General features: G+C 37.8%; 1 protein-coding gene and 1 non-coding gene across 4 annotated transcripts in view; both read left to right on the top strand.

Moving 5' to 3' along the window:
• ITCH (itchy E3 ubiquitin protein ligase) overlaps positions 1-19,817 on the top strand; it is a 107,595-nt gene extending 87,778 nt beyond the window's left edge. For all 3 annotated transcript variants that reach the window (XM_056121102.1, XM_056121103.1, XM_056121105.1), the window contains 10 exons: positions 1,380-1,451; positions 5,571-5,659; positions 6,169-6,328; positions 6,892-7,025; positions 7,340-7,480; positions 9,210-9,330; positions 10,478-10,582; positions 11,967-12,063; positions 13,249-13,321; positions 16,202-19,817. In XM_056121102.1, the coding sequence (XP_055977077.1) occupies positions 1,380-1,451; positions 5,571-5,659; positions 6,169-6,328; positions 6,892-7,025; positions 7,340-7,480; positions 9,210-9,330; positions 10,478-10,582; positions 11,967-12,063; positions 13,249-13,321; positions 16,202-16,301 (1,092 nt within the window). In that variant the 3' untranslated portion in view covers positions 16,302-19,817. The remainder of the gene's footprint in view (positions 1-1,379; positions 1,452-5,570; positions 5,660-6,168; positions 6,329-6,891; positions 7,026-7,339; positions 7,481-9,209; positions 9,331-10,477; positions 10,583-11,966; positions 12,064-13,248; positions 13,322-16,201) is intronic.
• LOC130030830 (U6 spliceosomal RNA) lies at positions 8,731-8,836 on the top strand. The gene has a single exon (XR_008793509.1). It is a non-coding gene; the product is annotated as a U6 spliceosomal RNA (small nuclear RNA).
• Positions 19,818-20,415: the final 598 nt, after the last annotated feature.

Below are 20,415 nucleotides of genomic sequence, written 5' to 3'. Positions count from 1 at the left end.
AACTGTGCTATCGCCTCAATATTAGCATTTACTGAATAGTTTCTTATGAGTTCTAAATTAATGCAGGGTGTTACTTTTATGATTTATTTATTTATTTATTTATTTTTATGATTATTTTAAAGCTAAAACTCAGCATTCCACTCTAGGATTAACTTCATCCCAATACTGAATGTGTAATCTCTCCTTTACTTCTTAGCATTTAACCCTGGTTATTGCCTATGTCCTTCTTTAGGACATGGATTTAACTTAAGTTTTGGCCTTTCATTTCCTCTCTCTGTCTCACTTTTCTCCTAACTCCTTACCCCCTTCAAATCCCATCTGCTCGCTCTTGTTTTCTTCTCAGAACATCTTCTTTCTATAAAGTTCTTTTACTTAAAAAGCACCTTCAGGGACTGAAATGATAGCACAGTGGTTAGGGCATTTGCCTTGCACTCAGTTGACCCAGGTTCGATTCTCAGCATCCCATATGGTCCCCCGAGCACCACCAGGAGTAATTCCTGAGTGCATGAGCTAGGAGTAACTCCTGTGCAACGCCGAGTGTGACCCCTCCCCGCCAAAAAAAAGCACCTTCAAATTTTTATTTGTTTTTAGTTTTTTTAGGTCACACCTGGCAGTGCTCAGAGCTTTCTCCTGACTTTGCACTCAGGTACCACTCCTGACTAGACTCATGGGATCAGATGGCATACTGAGGGGTTGAATTTGGGTGGACATGTGCATGCCCTGCCCACTTTACTCTCTTATCTCTGTACCTTCAAACTTTCTAATTAATTGGGCCAATGCAAACAATAAGACTCCGAACTAGGTTTTTGAAAATAAAATTTTATTTGGTTTATTTGGTGTATTTATGTATTATTCACATGAAATTTTCCATTCTTATGCTAAATCTACAATTAGCATAAATATTCACAAATACATCAGTAAATATTGAATATTAAGTAATAATAATCTGCTTGTTTCTGAGGATTTTTTTTTTTTTGATCTTTGGACCCCATCCAGCAGTGCTCAGTGCTTACTCCTGACTTGCCGCTCAGAGATCACTCCTGGCAGGCTTGGGGGACCATATGGGATGCTAAGGATCAAATCTGGGTTGGCCACTTGCAAGGCAAGCCCCTACCTGCCATACTATTACTCCAGCCCACTCTACTTGTTTCTATAAGCAAAGATAAGAGTAAATAAAACTTTACCTTTTGGGGCCCAGAATGATAGTACAGCAGGTAGAGTGCTTTCTTTGCACACGGTCAAACGAGTTTTCATCCCTGGGACTCTCTGTGGTCCCCTGAACCCTGCTGGGTGTGGCCCCAAAACAAAACAAAAACCTTTGCCTTTTGAGTGTTTTGGCCATAAGGCAAGAATTGACTTTAGTTATTTTTCTATTTCAGCAACTGGCCATGCCACAGCACACAAAGATTACAGTGACAAGAAAAACATTGTTTGAGGATTCCTTTCAACAGGTAATGTTTCAGCCACTCATCTGCTTATCTGCCAGCCCAGAAACTCCATTAGATGCTAATATATTGTTATAAGTTTTGATGGAATCCTTCAGTTTTAAGTCTAATCCCATTCCTGGCTACCTGATACTTAATATTTAGAAATATACAGATAGTTTTGGGGGTATGTTTTGTGTTTTGTGCTTACAAATGTCAATAAGTCATACAATTGTAGTGATGAGTGAGTTAAGGTTCCCTTTAAGCTAAATGTTTGATTTGAAATAGATTATTTGAGTATGAAAAGTGGGATTTATTAGTCATGTGTTGAAATATTCATTTGAATGTTACTGGCTGAGTAGAAAAGGAAAGGAAACAACTTATACTTTTCTGTTACTTGCTTTTTGGATGTTTGATACTAACAAAGACTGGACCCAGGGTCTCACAGTTGCAAGGAAAGTGCTTTACAACTGAGCTACATCTCCAGCCTTATTATTTGGATTTTTGCAAGTATTTGCAGACCATGAGTCCCCTTTTTTTTGGGGGGAGGGGCTTTTTGGGTCACACCCAGCAATGCTCAGGGGTTACTCTTGGCCCTGCACGCAGGAATTACTACTGGCAGTGCTCAGAGGACCATATGCAATGCCAGGGGATCAAACCCTGGTTGGCCATAGCAAGGAAAAACACCCCTAACTGCTGTTCTATCACTCTGGCCCCATGAGGTACTTTTTTTTTTTTTTTAATCATTGCGAGGTCCCTACCTTATGATGCTCAGGGTTCAGATCCACTCCCACAGGTGTGGTGCTCTGGGTCCTGAGTGCTGAGGATCAACCCAGTCCTTACACATACCATTTTGGCTACTTCCCTAGCTATTTGGTTGACTTCTTTTTGGATAGTAACAGAGGGGGAATCATACCCGTTGATGCTCAGAGCGATTTGGCTCTGTGCTAAGGGATTACATCTGGCAGGGCTTGCTGGACCATATGTGATGCCAGGGATTGAATCCAGTTCAGTATGTAATTTTGCTTTGGGAAACATAAAAAATTATCAGTAATAAAATGTCAAAATTAGAAAATTACACTAATCCTTGTCTTATGGCCATATGTACACATGATCCTTTATTATCAAATCCTTATGATAATTATAACTACAACTTCAAGAAGGGCCAACCTGAATGCAGAGGGAACAAAAATGGTCTGAAATAGTTGGTCATAGCTTGCTTCTAGCTTTCAGGAACAGTTATGTCCTTTTTCAGAGGGTAGAAAGGTGTTGGATGTTTCTTTGGGGCTATTCCCAGCTCTGTGCCTGTCGCTCCTGGGATTGCTTGGGACCATGCAATGCACAAATCAAACTGGGATCAGCAACGTATATAAGGCAAGCAGTATAATCGCTATACTCTTTCTCAAACTCATCTTCATTTTATTTTATTTTATTTGTTTTGGGTTTAGGGCCCACATTTGGCAATTTTGGGGGCTAATCCTGGCTCTGTACTTAGTAATGACCTCTGGCAATGCTCAAGTTACCGTATGTTGCCACTTGCAAGACAGGCATGTTATCTCCTATACTTTCTCTCCAGCAACCTATGTTCTGATCTCTCCCCTCCCTCCCCCTCTTTTCCTTTTAAATTTTCTTTTTATTTTGGTTTTGGTTCATAACCTGGCTGTGTTTATTGCTTACTCCTGGCTCAAGCTCAGAGATACCTCCTGGTAGCTTGAGGGGACCATATCGGGTGCCAGGAATTGAACCAAGTACTTTACTCACTGTACTTTCTCTCCGGCACCCTCGTTTTCTAAAAGAATCTTGGTTATTAATATAGAAGCAAAATGCCAGTTGACACCCTGCTAAGTAAGTAGGAAGCATATAGCTTTTTCGGAGAGTCAAAGCTTGGTTAAAGCTATTTAGAAAATGTACTCATTCCATTGAATCTGAGGCCATTGAATTCCCCCATTCCAGTCATCAGATTTTTCAGGTTCTGGGTTTTGCTATTTTTTTTTCCAGTGGTGGAGTGGGGGGTCGTTAGGGTAAGCACCCAATGCCCCAGTGTTGCGTAGGGGACCATGTGGTGCCAGGGTTCCAGGCATTTGAGCCAATTCTCTGGTTCATATTTTCAGATTCTTAATTTCTGTGTGGTTACTATAGGGTTACTGTGTGGTCAGTCATTTGAGGCCTGTTTTCTTAGACTATAGCTTGCCAGTAGCAGTGCTGACAAAATGCAAAGCATGATTTAGTACACTTTTATTTTTTGAGTTTTGAGACCTAAAGACTTTTATGGAGTAATGGACCAGATTTAAACTGTTGTTTAAAATTGTTACCCTAGATTTAATATCTATTTAATAAATGTAACGTAAGAACATATGAGAGCGTTTTCTTTAGAAGAATGACAAAATTGATTGCAGGACTAGCACCATGTTATCTTTTTTTTTTCTTCTTCTTTTTTTCTTTTTTTCTGCTTTTTAGGTCATACCTGGCAATACGCAGTGGTTACTCCTGGCTCTGCACTCAGGATTTATTCCTGGCGGTGCTTGGGACACCCTGTGGGAAGCCAAGGGGTTGGCCGCATGCAAAGCAAATGCCCTCCCTGCAGTGCTATTGTTCTGGCCCTTTTATAACTGTTAGCTACAGTTTTTTAGATAATGTTTTATTTATTTGCTTTTTGGTACACATCTGGTGATGTTCAGGGATTACTCCTGGCTCTGCACTCAGGAATGACTCCTGGTAGTGCTCGAGGGATCATATGGGATGCCAGGGATCTAATCCAGGTCAGCCACATGCAAGGCAAACGCCCTACCCATTGTGCTATTGTTCTGACCCCTAGATAATGTTTTATTAACATAGCAGTTACTTACGGAGCAATTATGGGAGGATAATTTTTTTTTCATATTTGGTATTTATTAAGTGGTGTTTGAAACTGTTTTAAACCTGTGATATCCCTCATTTGCATTGCTGTGGATCTGACTTAAAGAATTTATGGAATATCTGTCACAAGCTTTGAATTTTTAATTTTTGTGACATCTGTGATTTTGTTCAGTGGAATGAGAATTCATTAAAGTAATGTTAACTTGTTTTGTGAAGCATAAGAGAACACTGACAAAAAGATCATTTATTGAGACTGAATATTTAAATGTGACACACTTGTCTTATAAAATAAAGTTACTATATTATTTTTGTTCTTTTTTTCTTCCTGTTTTCCTTAAAGTTATAATAATTAAATTAATAATACTAAAGTTCTATTGACCTACTTCTGAGCAAATAATTTATTAGTTTTACAACAGAAGATTTACCCATGATAGCCAAATAATGGTAATGTCTACATATATAGAAATAAACTGACCACTATGGTACGCCATACAGCTTAATTAGTTTTACCAGGCACTTTATGGGTTTCTGTTGAGAATGAGTTTCCAGAGTTGAATATATTCTCTCAGTTTTATTTCCAAGTAACCAATACACTCTGATGCATACCATTTTGCTGCAAAGCAGACTCGAACCTGCACAAGACCTGAATTTGATCCCCTTTACCCTACTGCCAAAAAAAGGTCTGATGTCAGTAATTATTCTAAGCAAGTAAGAATTACCTTATAAATAGTGTGAAGGTTCTTTTTTTGTTTGTTTGTTTGTTTAGGTAAATAGGATCAGTTAGCAGAAGGATTAATAGTAAAGAATCACAGGACTAGAGATGTGGTTCAGTGGTATCGCGCCTGTTTTGCATGTGTAAGGTCCAGGGTTTGAACTCTAGTACCACACACACAAGTAACAAGAATAATCTCATCATAAATATAGAGATATGTGTAATATATAAAGTAAACTTGGGGGCTGGAATGATAGTACAGGGGGTAGGGCGTTTGCCTTGCACGCGGCCAACCCGGGTTCAATTCCCAGCATCCCATATGGTCCCCTGAGCATTGCCAGGAGTAATTCCTGAGTGCAGAGCCAGGAGTGACACCTGAGCATCGCCGGGTGTGACCCAAAAAGCAAAATAAATAAATAAATTAAATTAACTTATTTGTCTTTTGCAGATGTGGTATTGATAAGACTACAAAAAAGCTAATACGTCATGGGTTAATGGAGATTTCAAATCTGGAAGTAGCAGAATGGTGGTGTTTCAGCAATTGTTTTTACCAATTCTTTTATGATATTGTTTTATAGATAATGAGCTTCAGTCCTCAAGATCTGCGAAGACGTTTGTGGGTGATTTTTCCAGGAGAAGAAGGTTTAGATTATGGAGGTGTAGCAAGGTAGTGTAATATGAATGCTTAGAACTTAGTTTATTTCTGTCAGAGGTATCATTGTTTGCTAATATTGTTTGTCTCATATTCCAGACAAGTTAGCAAATTATTGTACCTTTCACTATTTTGTAGTAACAGTGTTTCAGTGAACTTTAATTCAACATTTTTTAGGTTTTGCTAGTTGATTTCACTAATCTCATTCATTCAATTCTTGAGATAGCATTGTGAGATAGATTTTAACAGTGTACAGCCAGAGCAATAGTACAGCAGATAGGGCGTTTGCCTTGCACGCGGCCAACCTAGATTCAATCCCTGGCATCCCGTATGGTCACCCAAGCATGACCAGGAGTAATTCCTCATTGCAGAGCCAGGAGTAACCCCTGAGCATAGCTGGTGTGACACAAAAAAGGGAGGGAAAAAAAGGAGTGTAAATTTATAAGAAATTTGTAGTGCTGCTCTTAGATTCGCTGGCATGGTTACTGAGAAGATTTCTCACTCAATTTTCTTTTTAATTTCAGAGAATGGTTCTTTCTTTTGTCTCATGAAGTGTTGAACCCAATGTATTGCCTGTTTGAATATGCAGGAAAGGATAACTACTGCTTGCAAATAAACCCTGCTTCTTATATCAATCCAGATCATCTGAAATATTTTCGTTTTATTGGCAGATTTATTGCCATGGTAAGTAGAAGTCAAGAATTATATTTACATTGCTAATATAATGATGAGACCAAAGCATTGTTTCCCTAAGAATCTCATTTAATTTTTTTTCTCGTCACTAAGATCACTTAGAAATTGGAGATTTGTTTTGTTATATTTGCCTTTTCCCCTGGAATATGCTATAAGAGATCATATGACAAGGTAGCATTAATTAATGGGAGTGGAGGTGGGGGTTTCCCAAGAGTACTCAGGATAGCTAAGGGCCCTTTCCAATGATTCTCAGCCAAGATGCTATTGGTTCCGTGCAAGGCTCCAAGGTGCACTGCTGCTTAGGCCCTGTGGTGACACAGATTATCCAGAAATGGGGTTAGCTGCATATAGAGCCTGTGAATTAACTGGTGTTCTGTCTGGCCCATAATGTTATTTTTATTGGCATGTCATGATTTACTGTTACAATTCTTATATTTAGTATTTAGTTAGTGTCACTCTACAGTAGAGTTGAGGTAGCCTTTATTTAAATGAAGAACTCTGTAATACCTATTATAAATCGTTGGGGTTTGTTTGTTTTTTGTTTTCTTACATAGGCTCTGTTCCATGGGAAGTTCATAGACACGGGTTTTTCTTTACCGTTCTATAAGCGTATCTTGAACAAACCAGTTGGGCTCAAGGATTTAGAATCCATTGATCCAGAATTTTACAATTCTCTCATCTGGGTTAAGTAAGTTTATTTCTACTTAATCTATCAACATATGAACTACATTTTTGTTGATAAATTAGAGTATTCGAATGTAATTATTTTATTTAAGTTATTATCTAACCCTGTCTTATTCAGTATGAGAAATTTTACAGAAATATAATTAAATTCTTGGTCAGAAATGACATTGTCACGGTATGATGCTCTATTTCTTTGGTTTGGTACTACAGATTAATACCAGATCTTTAATACTTAAACATAGAACTTAAACATAGTTTTTTGGTTATAAACTTATTATATTGAAATTTCATAATGAAATGTTAATTTCATTTGTGCAGAGAAAACAATATCGAAGAATGTGGTTTGGAAATGTACTTCTCTGTAGATAAAGAAATTTTAGGTGAAATCAAGAGTCATGATTTGAAACCCAATGGTGGCAATATTCTTGTAACAGAAGAAAATAAAGAGGAATATATCAGGTGAGAGAGAATTCTTTTGATACTGTTTTGCCTTTTTGATGAACTTCAGTATATTGTTTATTAAGTTGCAATACTAGTGGACAGTGATTCCCCCCTCCCCTCCGCCCCGTGCTATATGCAAATATGCTATATGCTAGATCAGCTGAGTGCAAGGCAAGCTCTTTTTTTTTTTTCCCCCTTTTTTGTTGACACCCAGCGATGCTCAGGGGTAATACTGCTGACTCTGCACTCAGGAATTACTCCTGGTGGTGCTCGGGTGACCATATGGGATGCTGGGAATCGAACCTGGGTCGGCCGAGTGCAAGGTTAATGCCCTAGCCACTGTGCTATCGCTCCAGCCACAAGGCAAGTTCTTATAATTACTTTATTATCTCTGTAGCCCCTTGTTTTTCTTTTAGAAATACTTTTTGGGTCTAGAGTGATAACACATCAGGTAGAGTGCCTTACATGCAGCTGACCTGGTTTGGTCCCTGGCACCCTGAGGACTGCCTGGTATGGCCCAAAAATTTTTTTAAAAATTGTTTTTTTCCCTCCTCTTTATTATTGTAGTAGTTGATAGGGTTGTGATTACTGAGGTTGCACACATGTTTGAGTGTGATGCTTGCTAAGAATTTGCATATCAGGCTGTGGCACTTGCTCACTTGGCTAAAGTGGTGCTCATTGAGGTTTGCTCTCCGAGTTGCAGTATTTGATACATCCATGCCTGGGGTTGCACTTTTTGACTCGACAATTGCACATTTTAGTTGTGGTATTCTTGGTGGTTCACAAGCTTGCAATCCTGGGGATGACAAATAGCAGAGTTTAGCACATGTGAGACACTGGGAGAGTAAGCTTATGATTCTGTATTTGCAAGACAGGTGTTAAACCATTATTTTATTCCTGTCGGCCCTCTCCCTCTCCTCACCACCCCCCCCCAAACAAATGCCCTGTGATGCTTGGACTGACCAGGTGCAGGGCAGTAATTGCAGCACTTGAATGTCATTAGTGTCTCACCAGCAGCAGTGTTTATGGTGCCATGCATTGTCCATAATTGTGATTTTAACTGTTAACTGTATTTTCATAGATAAAATTGAAGAAAATAAAAATTGGGGCCAGGTATGAATAGTAATATAATGAAATTATTGATGTTGTGTCGAGTATGGAATATCTTCTCCCTATTGTTTCATTATATCCTACTTTTGCAACTACTTAAGGTTTTCTATAATAATTCCTCAGAAATTAAATTTACACGTAGAATTTAAGGGTATTGCTTGCTTTGGCAGCACATACACGAAAAGTGGAATAATGATACAGAGAAGATTAGCATGGCCCCTAAGCAAAGATGACACAGAAATTCATAAAGCGTTCATTTTTGTTTTTGTTTTGCTTTTTGGGTCACATCCGGCGATGCACAGGGGTTACTCCTCGCTCTGTAGTCAGGAACCACCCCTGGCAGTGCTCAGGGGACCATATGGGAAGCTGGGAATAGAACCCGGGTTGGCTGCGTGCAAGGCAAACGCCCCACCCACTGTGTCATTGCTCTAGCCCGCGTTCCCTATTTTTGAATATTGGTGGTGTGAAAATGTACACTGGTGGAGGGATGGTGTTGGAACATTGTATGACTGAAACCCGATCATGAAAGTTTTATAAATGTATCTCACAGTGATTCTTAATTAAAAATTAAGAAGAATTTAAGGGTAAAATCTAAATTTCCTGATACCTAATTTTGTTTTGAATATTTATTTACCAGAATGGTAGCTGAATGGAGGTTGTCTCGAGGTGTTGAAGAACAGACACAAGCTTTCTTTGAGGGCTTTAATGAAATTCTTCCCCAGCAGTATTTGCAATACTTTGATGCAAAGGAACTAGAGGTAATGGGATTTTCTTCTTTTTTCTGTTGCATAATAGTAAATGATGTCTTCAGGTGTCTGCTCAGTTCAGTTTCTCACCTTTCCAGTGAAAGTAGTAACTTTATGTGCTGGCAGAATGCTTTGAGCCATCTCCAGTGATTCATAATTTATCCAGACTAAGAGTATTGCAGAAAAATAGGATTATTCTCTTAACATTACAACAATGACTAATTTGTTACCTATGTGTATGTTACACTACTTATGGACATTCATATAACTTAAAGTTATCTGTTATATAGGCAAAGTTCTTGAAACAGTTTATAAGCCAGAACTTATAATTATTTCTTGAAAGTTGTTTAATACTATTAATTTGGGGAGTGAGTTAGGGTTTAGGGCCAAACCTGGCAATGCTCAGGGTTTACTCTTGGCTATGTGCTCAGAAATTACTTCTGGTAGTGCTTGGACGACCAAATGGCATGCTGAGGATCAAACCGGGGTTGACTACATGCAAGATTAAAACCCAATGTGCTAAAACTATGCCCCTAATATTAATTTTTATCTGTAAATTTGAGCTATAATTGACTGTAGCACAGTCCTCCCATTGTTCATCGATTTGCTCAAGCGGGCACCAGTAACGTCTCCATTATGAGACTTGTTGTTATTGTTTTTGGCATATCAAATACACCACAGGGAGGTGGTGCCAGGCTCTGCCGTGCGGGTGGGATGCTCTCAGTAGCTTGCTGGTCTCTCCAAGCGGGACGAAGGAATCAAACCCAGGTCGGCCGCATACAAGGCAAACTCCCTACCCACTGTGCTATCGCTCCAGCCCAAGCTATAATTGACGTTGACTTAATTTTAGTTTAGGGTGTACAACATAATAATTATAAATTTATATACATTGCAATAAATAATCATCACAGTGTGTACATTACCATCATTTCTAGCTAATTTTAAATCAGCAGTCTAACAACTTTTACATAAGTTGTATAGTTACCTAAAGAAACCATTTATCTGGGCACTGGTGGAGGGATGGGTATTAGATCATTGTATAATTGAAACCCAAGCACAAAAAATTGTCTACAACTGTACCTCACAATGTCTCACTAATAAAAATTAAAACATATATATATGAAAAAAAAAGAAATCATTTGTCTTTTTAATCCTTCAGGTTCTTTTATGTGGAATGCAAGAGATTGATTTGAATGATTGGCAAAGACATGCTATCTACCGTCATTATACTAGAACAAGCAAACAAATCATGTGGTTCTGGCAGGTTTGTCAACTTATTTCTATTGGCAGGCACTGTAATACTTTAAAATTACTTAAAATATATGGAAATATCACAGAATACAATGTACTAGTATGTTCTTACCCTTCATTTCATTCTATGCATTATAATAAATAGATGTAAATTATAATAGCATCCTTTTTAGAGTTGCCAAGAAGAATATATATCTTTATTGTGGGTTAGGAGTTGTTTATAAACTGCACCTGACAGTGCTCAGGTGTTATTCCTGGCCCTGTGCTCAGAGGAACAGAAACGGGTCTCAGTTCGAACTAGGGTCAGAAGCATGCAAGAGAAGGCCCTTTATCCCTGCACTGTCTCTTTCCGGTCTAATATCATTTTTTTTCTCTCTCTCTTTTCTTTATTTTTCGGTCACACCCGGCAATGCTCAGAGATTACTCCTGACTCTGCACTCAGGAATTATTCTTGGCGTTACTCAGGGGACCATATGCAAGGCAAACATCCTACCTACTATACTATTACTCCGACCCCTCAAAGAATAATGTTTAGGGCTGGAGCAATAGCACAGTGGGTAGGGCATTTGCCTTGCACGCGGCCAACTCGGGTTCAATTCCCAGCATACCATATGGTCCCCTGAGCACCTCCAGGGGTAATTCCTGAATGCAGAGCCAGGAGTAATCCCTGTGCATTGCCAGGTGTGATCCAAAAAGCCAAAAAAAAAAAAATAATAATGTTTAATCCTAGTTATACTATTATTTAAAATACTAATGTTGGCCAGAAAAATTGTACAATAGGTAGGTGTTTACCTTGCATATGGTAAATCCAGGTTCGATCCTTGGTATCCCACATGGTCCCCCAAGCACTGCCAGGAGTAACACCAAAGAGTTGCTAAGTATGCTCAAAAACAAAAACAAAAATACTAAACTTTTATATTTTTAGAATTGTATTAATAGTATTATAGCCATGTAACTTAGTCTTATCTACCTGTGCTTAAACTTTAAAGAACATTGAGAAAAGAAAGTTGTTAGGACTATCTTTATTTGGATCAAAATTCTATGACTTTAAATTCATTTATTCATGAAAAGAAAAGGTTTGTGCTGCATCATACTCATTGTCCTAGGTAACTACATGAATGTCATGTAGAACAGAATAAAGGGGAAAGAAGGGCTGCCTTTGGAGAACTGTTGTTGAGACTGTGATGAGTAGAAAACATTTCCCTATCAGAATGATTTTCAGATTTAAGTAGAAAAGAGATTGTGTAACTCTGGCTGTACAAATGGGGATACAGAGGGATCAATCATTGTCTACTGCATCTGACACAAAGGATTCAGCATTTAAAATAACCCTAATTTTTTTTGTGCTGAATATAATGTGATGTGTATCTATGTGTCTTTGGATATGCTTTCAACAGTTTGTTAAAGAAATTGATAATGAGAAAAGAATGAGACTTCTGCAGTTTGTTACTGGAACCTGCCGACTACCAGTTGGAGGATTTGCTGACCTCATGGGTATGTATACAAGTTACTTTTCCAGGGTCAGAGCAATAGTACAGCCTTGCATGCATCTAACCAGGGTTTAATCCCTGGCATCCCATATAATCTCTTGGCATCCTGTATGGTTCCCCAAGCACTGCTAGGAGTGATTCCTGAATGCAGAGCCAGGAGTAACCCCTGAGTGCTGCAGGTATGGCCCAAAAGCAAGCAAACAAACAAAAAACCCACTTTAGTATTATTAGATGCAAAAGTACTACCGATTTATATTTGTATTTATATTTATGTTTGTACTGGGTGTGATCCAATGGAACACGTGAAAATTCTTTAGAGTATAACTGTCGAGTACATGCAAAAGATGTATAAATATGCTACTTTTGTATTGGAATGCAGTTAGTTATAATTTTAAAAAGTCCAGTAGCATTAACAGCCCTTGTGAACACCAATGAGTATTTCTTAGCTGTAGTGAATGTTAAAGAAGCAATACTGTTCATAACTAAATAACTAACTACTGAAGAAGATATATAAAGAAAAAACGTATGTGTAAGGGTATTTGGTGAGTCCTATCGACAGTGTTTTCTAAAGGGGTAAGGCATATTAACCACCCTGGGTCCAAGAATATTCTAAGGGAGCCATGGCAAGAGGCCAACTAGTAAGATAAGATGGGAACATTGAGGGGTTTGCACAGGAAGGAAACTAGGTTGAGGGGCCAGAGATAGTATAGGAGGTAAGGCACTTGCCTTGCACATGGCTGACCAGGGATCCATCAGGTCCCCTGAGCATCACGAGATATGGCTTTCCCCGCCCCCCAAAAAAAAAGTGGGGGTGGGGAAATGATCAGAAAGGGTTTGTGATCAGAAAAAGCTAAGAAACACTGCCCTCAAGGAGCTATAAGCATAAACATTATTAGTGTTAAAGTCACTGGGTTGTTTATATTTTATAATGTTTAACAAGTTGTTCCAGAATCTGCTAGATAAAACTACATTTTTTCTTCTTGGCTATACATTAACAATTTCTCAAGCTTTTTCTTGAAGTTTCTTAAGACATGTATCGTTGAACCTCATTTACAAAGTTTCTGATGGAATTGAGTAACTTGGGATTTATGATTATAAGACATTTGCTGGTGTTATAGATGTTGATGGATTCGGGATCCCAGTTTGAGAGGCATTGTACTGCCAGACTTAACCATTTTACTATTTTCAGGGAGTAATGGACCACAGAAATTTTGCATTGAAAAAGTTGGAAAAGAAAATTGGTTACCCAGAAGTCATACCTGGTAAGTTAAATCAGAAAGAGATAGTCTCTCCCCACTCTAGCCCCTCACCCCCACTTGTCCTGTAGAATTCTTTTTAGGGCATAAAAAAGATAAGTAATTGATCTACTACATGTGTCTACATAGAAGTTGATAGAAACACCTGGTGAAAGGAATCCAGTTCAGTTTAGAAAGTTTATAGAAGAGGCAAGTGGAAGCCACAGGTTTTGTTAACCTACAGTGTCAGATTTTCTCCAGATTACTCTTCATGCAGTTAGAAGTTCCATTTAGTATCTTATTGATAGTTAAAATATGTACACACACACACACACACACAGAGGTGTCAGTCACAAAGAATGAGACTGATTCTGTGGCTTGTCCAGGTTGCAAACTAGCCTTAACAGCTCTGAACAAGGCAGTTGACTAGCCATTTATTGGATTAGATTTCTGCACCCACCATCTGGCTCCAAGTATGTGAACCTTTGTTTAAATTGACAGGTACATTAAGGACAGTTAGCAAATAACATCAAAAATTAGCAGATTTGTCAAGAGCGAAGGCTTGGGTATTTACATAGTCAATCAGCAGATGCCTTTAAAATAGCATATTAGGTACTGGAGAGTGAGTACAGCAAGTCGGGTGCTTGCCTTCCATGAACTGGACTTGGATTCAATTCCTGGGACCCCCTAAGGCCCTTCAAAAACTGCCAGGAGTAAGCCCTGAGCACACCTAGGGATTTGGCCCAAAAAACAAAAAAGTTTTAAATGTAGTATAAAAGTCATATAAATTCCTATTCTATTCTTGCCTGGGTGCATATTCTCATTCCTTAAAATCTAAGCTAAACTTGTTTAATTCTGTCAAGGGCATGTGTTTGCAGCCCTGGTTGTCTAAACTAATTAAAACTTGTTTTACCTAGGAAACTATCCAGACCTTGGGGGTTTTATTAGAGAATGATTTCCCACACTGGGCTGGAGCAGTAGCACAGTGGGTAGGGCATTTGCCTTGCACGAGACCGACCCGGTTTCAATTCCTCTGTCCCTCTCAGAGAGCCCGGCAAGCTCCCCATGGCATATTCAATATGCCAAAAATAGTAATAAGTCTCACAGTGGAGACATTACTGGTGCCTGCTCGAGCAAATCAATGAACCACAGGAGGACAGTGCTGCAGTACAGATTTCCCACACTATACTGTTTGCCTATTTTAAGTCAGAGCTATTAGTTTACTCACAGGCAAGTTTGTAACCATAACTATAGTCCAGGATTAGAGTATTACTGTCACTTAAGAATAATCCTTACAATCACTTGCAATCAACTCTTTTTCCCATTCTCCCCCACCCTTGCCCTTTTTTATTGTTTTGTTTTGTGGTTCCACTCCTGACTATGCTCAGGGCTCACTCCTGACTCTACACACAATGGTCATTCCTGGCAGTGCTCAGAGGGACTATATGGGGTTCCAGAAATCGAAGCTGGGTAGGCTGCATGCAAGGCAAGCACCTTATCTCAGGGCTAAGACGAAGGAGACCTGCTCAAGGCAATCAATGACCAACAGGATGATAGTGATACAGTGATTATTACAATTCTTAATTCTTATAATTCTAGTACCAACATGTTTATTTCTTGATTCTCAATTATATTCATTATTATATGTATCTTAAATGACAGCATTGAAGATAAATAAATGGTTCACAGGTAAAAATACAATAGTAAAATACGGTCACGGTCCTCCCGTTGTTCATTGATTTGCTCGAGCGGGCCCAGTAACGTCTCCATCATGAGACTTGTTGTTACTGTGTTTGGCATATCGAATACGTCACAGGGAGCTTTCCAGGCTCTGCCCTGCGGGCGAGATACTCTTCGGTAGCTTGCCAGGATCTCCGAGAGAGGCGGAGGAATCGAACTTGGGTCGGCCATGTTGGCCGCTTGTAAGGCAAATGCCCTACCACTGTGCTATCGCTCCAGCGATATTTTACTATTTAGAATAGTAAAATACTGTATGTTATTCTTAAAATTGTATATATAGACTGTTTGGAATTTTTCTGCCATACCCGGCTGTGCTCAAAGGTTATTCCTGGACTATGTGGTATCAAACCCAGACCTCCTGCATATAACACATATACCACAACCCATGGAGGTATCCCCTCATCCCTGTTCATATAAACTTTTAATTTTATAAAAATTTTGTCTCCAGCAGGAATTGATAGTACAGTGGTTAGGGTGCTTACCTTGCATCCAGCTAACCCGGGTTTGATCCCTGGCACCCCATATGGCCCTGAGCACCGCCGAATGTAATCTCTAAGTTCAGAGCGAGGAATAAGCCCTTGAGTACTACCAAGATGACCCCAAAACCAATAAATTAATAAATAATAAAATAAAAACTTTGTCCCACAAAACCTAATATATTATTTAGCCCTTTACAAAAGTTTGCTAACCACTGATTGAGAATCAGGTAGATAGGAGAGCAAGAAAATATTAACATTTTACTCATTACCTATTGGGTACCAGCTACTGTATTTAGCTTGTTTCTTCTTCATTCTACCCTGGGTAGGAAATATTATTTCTTAATAAAGAAATGAAAGGTTGGGGCCAGAGAGATAGTATAGTAGGTAAGGTACTTGCCTTGAGCACATCTTACCTTATGCCAATTTCCAGTACTCCATATCATCTACCAAGCACCTCAAGGAGTGATCCCTGAGTGCAGAAAGAGGAATAAGCCCTGAGTATCACCGGGTATGGCCCATAAACCAAAAGAAGAAGAAAAAATCAAAACTTGGAAAAATAAAAGCACTTGGCATGGCAACTGGAATTTGAACCCAGTTCTATCTGACCTTAAAATTAGTGTTGTATACTATACAGCGATATGATTCTCTATGCATTTCATTTTCTCAAGCTAACAATTCTTACTTTTAGTTTTAACCGCCTGGACCTGCCACCATATAAAAGCTATGAGCAACTGAAGGAAAAGCTGTTATTTGCCATTGAAGAAACAGAAGGATTTGGACAAGAATAACTTCTGAGAACTTACACCACTGTAGGACAAGAACTTAATTGGAATATTTGTTCTTTTCCTTCTCTGCCTATTGCACATCTTGTTGTAAAATTGGACTGTGACTGTTTAGAGAGTTATCTGAGTGTAAGTAAATTAATGTTACTATTGAGATTTATCTCCCAATGATTCTGGATTGCTCCTCAATGTTTCCAGAAATCAGATCTGCAAACAACTAGTAAAAACCTTACTTTATAAGAGATTTAACACAGCAATGAAATCTACCTTGTCTTATTCCACTAGATTGTTAACAAGTTTTATTATATGTGTGTCTAAAGTCTCACTTGGGAGAGTAGGTTTTTCTTCTAGACATTCTGCAGATGTGCAATGAAGTCCTTTGGTAATTGCAATATTTAACATCTTCCTATGAAACCTCTTAGAAGGAGGTTTTTCGTATAAGTGCAAGCTTAGCCCAGAGTGAGACATGAGCAAACTTCTGGCTTGTGCTCTCTTATTTCAGCCTGGCCTGACTGTTGTTTTCCCTTTCCAGAGCATGAATTCATGCATCATTTTGATGCTATTCCTGGAAATTGATGCAAGACTTTTGCATCTTTCTATAAAGTAGTTTCGTTTATTTGAATTCAGGGAGAAGTGGTCCCAGTCTGCAAATGACTTCAGAACTTCTTCATTTGGATGTTTGGTTATTTTAATTGCCTTGCAAGTACTAAACTTTACAGATGATATTAACACTGTGCTTCCTTCAAAGCTGTCATTTATAAAAGTTTACTATAATTGGGATTAATTTAGCAGAATTCATTGAAGGCTATCAATAGTTTTTGTATATTCCTATAATATAAATTCATCTTTATAATTTTATCATAATCTAACAACTTGAGTTATGTTTACTTATTGCTAAGGAGTTCGAATGGTTTTCTAGTTCAAATAGAGGTCAGTGAAATATTCTTTAAAATGACAGTTTTTTAAGGAGCTGGAATGATAGAACAGTGGGTAGGGCACTTGCCTTGCACACAGCCAACCTGGGTTCAATCCCTGGTACCACATACAGTCCCCTGAGCCTGCAGGAGTGATTCCTGAGCACAGAGCCAGGAGTAACCCTTGGGAATAGCTGGGTATTGCCCAAAATGAAACAAAAAATTACAATTTCTTTAGGGAATGAGAGCATGGTATTGGGAATCATCTTTTTACTAGCAATACATTTCTAGTAGAATACATAGAAATGTATTCTCAATGTGAATTAAAATTTTCAGATTTAACATATCTCTGACATTGCAGTAATAGTCATTTCCATTCTTTGCATTTCCCTGAGTTGGATTGATATCCTTTATTTGCAATATTGTCTTTGATCCTAAAAATAGTAACAATTTTTTCCTACTTTGGGGTTTTTTTTTTTACTATTTCGACTGTTCCATTAGTAACCATTTTAATGCACTTTGAACTTCATTACAGTTAATTCTTTTAAATTGGACAAGCTTAGATTGTCAAGATGACTGCTCTAAGAGGTTTGACTTTATAGACAGTGGGGTAAAACCTAAGCCAGCTGCATGCCTATCGTAGCTCAACCTTGAAGAGAGCCTCATAATGGTGAAAACAGCGGTTTGGCAGGTTTCGATAGGATAGTATGAACAAGTAGCATTGAGCCAAAAATAAGAATAGCGTACCTCTGTTCGTATGGAAAGAAACCATTGTTTTGGTTCTTAGCTACTTTTCCATTTACATCCCGGAACAACAAAATACATTTAAATATGTGTGTCTGTACTTTAAAACACTGCCATCATAAAACAGATTTATATGAGTGAAAAGATTGGCTGATTCAGAAATTGTCGGTGGAAAGGGAGAGATTTGGCTCTCCCCAATTCTATCTTTGTTTTTTTTAATTCTGCATAATTCCAAAAGATGTAATATGTTCTCTTAAATCCCTAGTTGTTTTCAAAGTAGGGACTCTGCCTTTTTGTTGGTAGGGGAAGAAAAAATGCTATTGCTTTGACTTTCAGAGCGAATGTCTGCCAACTACCCACTCATTATACAACTCTGAACTTTGGTAATTTATGGCTATGGAAATTAAGCCGTCTATAAAGACTTCCTATTGAGGTGAATTCTCATATTGAAATGTAGTTGCCTATGATATTTACTAGAAATTTATGAGATTAAATTAAAAGATAGTGTAAGAAAGTAGACTTTTTTTGTTCTACATAATGCTTGATTCATTTAGGAACCTAGAAATATTGTGAAATTGTATAAACATCACCCAAAAGGCTTTCTGCCCTATATTTTTAAATACAGAAGTTATATTTGAAGTAGATCTGGCCCTAGTTCTATAGGGCTTGGCTATTTAATATTTTTATGGAAGAAACATTTAATTCTGAAAAAGGTAAATGCTTGTATATATTTTTTGCAGCCTGGGATCTCCCTTACTCTTTCTTCCTTTAATTTAAGTGGCCACATGTATATGTCTTCCCTGCTGTGTTAGGAAAATGGGGGCTGGATATCCCAAGAATCAGAGGTTATATAAAAGTACTACAACTAGACAGCAGATATAAATACCAAATGCTATCTTAAATTTTGATCCAAACTGAACATTTGAAAATAGATTTATTGTAAGTAATTAGAATGATTTCTTAAAAAATATCAACTAAATTGCTTTTCAAGTCCTTTTTATTTTGTAAGCATTGTAAATGCTAATAAATCCTGTTTAAATTTTTTTTTTTACTGCATGTTATGTTGAAATAAAAACTAAGTAAAATGAGCAATTGCCTTATTCTTCTGCTCTTTTGGGAGGTTGGGGAAGGCAACATTTCATAACCTGGGTCAGTAGGGAAGAACCTCACTTGTTTCATCAATAAACTGTCTCATAACTGATCCAGCAGCTCATAATAATGAATTTCTGCTTGTCTTTTATGATCTGAGTGCAGAAGAATCTAATTTCACAAGACTTACAATAACTCTATTTAAAATTCAAGTTAATAAATATCTTTTCATCAGGCTATTGACATACAGTGTCAAAAGAACAGAAATTTCTGTGAAACATGATTTACCTGCCCACAAATGTATCATCCTGAATGAACCATTTCAGTCAAGCCCACTTCAGTCAAGTCTACCACTTGATAATCTCAAATGTTACCAGTGATGACTCATGGAATTAAGAGTTCTCTATTTTTATATTCTTCTTTGTTTTGGATGTAAACCCATCCATCTAAACCATTTTAAGTTAATATTTCTATTGGTATTGTTGGTATCTCCAGCCCCCCCTTGTTTTTTTAAAACTTTAGATTTATTTTCAAAAGTATTTGTATATATGCTATGTTTTCATTGACTAAAAACAGGGAATGGCAGCACTGGATTGTATATTTACTGTATTGGAGTTCCTTTGTTTTCTTGAACTGTAATTTCAAATACTCAGGTAACTACAAATATCACAGGGAGTCAAGTGCTCTTATAGAGGTCCTTCAGGGGGCTGTCTCACTTGAATTTCCTTAAAAGATGTAAAATTGTGTTTATAATTAAACTTTTTTTTGTCCTTCATTTGCATACTTTTATGTTAGTCTTGAGTAAAAAGGTTTTCTCCCACCTACAGAGAAGCCTTCTATAGGATCAAGTTGTATATAGATTCAGTCTCTCTGCTATTGTAAGTGGGTATTTTACAACATGTCTCAACTGTGGAGTGAGTAGAAAAAAAATATTCAACTGAGATGAAAATGGATGTGGCACCCATGCTGAAGAGAACCAAGATAATGGCATACATTTTTCTGAGATGACAAACGATGAAAGGGGACCTTACTTACGAATGCTGAATTGAAAACCAGCTAGTTACTAAGAACAATTGTTATCAATGAGTAGCTGCCCTGACTAGCTTCAATAGCTCTTTTTAGTACATATCAGGTAACCATGATGTCATTTGAAAGAACCCTAGTTCAAAGAAACTAAATGGAATATTTTTATAATATGCTGATCTAACAGTTACTGGAAGACATATTAAACTGCTCAATCCTAGCTTCTGAGCAGTAGACCCTATCCTGTTTAATTTGTCCTACATATGCAATCAAAAAGCTCTAATTACAATAAGCTTTAAAAGTGGGGAAGATTGCCCCCTGGCTTAAAAAAAAAAAGTAGTTATGGCTCT

Source organism: Sorex fumeus, unplaced genomic scaffold (assembly GCF_029834395.1).
Source record: "Sorex fumeus unplaced genomic scaffold, SorFum_2.1 ptg000044l, whole genome shotgun sequence".
Classification (NCBI taxonomy): domain Eukaryota; kingdom Metazoa; phylum Chordata; class Mammalia; order Eulipotyphla; family Soricidae; genus Sorex; species Sorex fumeus.
Note: the sequence above shows the minus strand (reverse complement) of the source record. Positions and strands in the feature narration are given on the sequence as shown.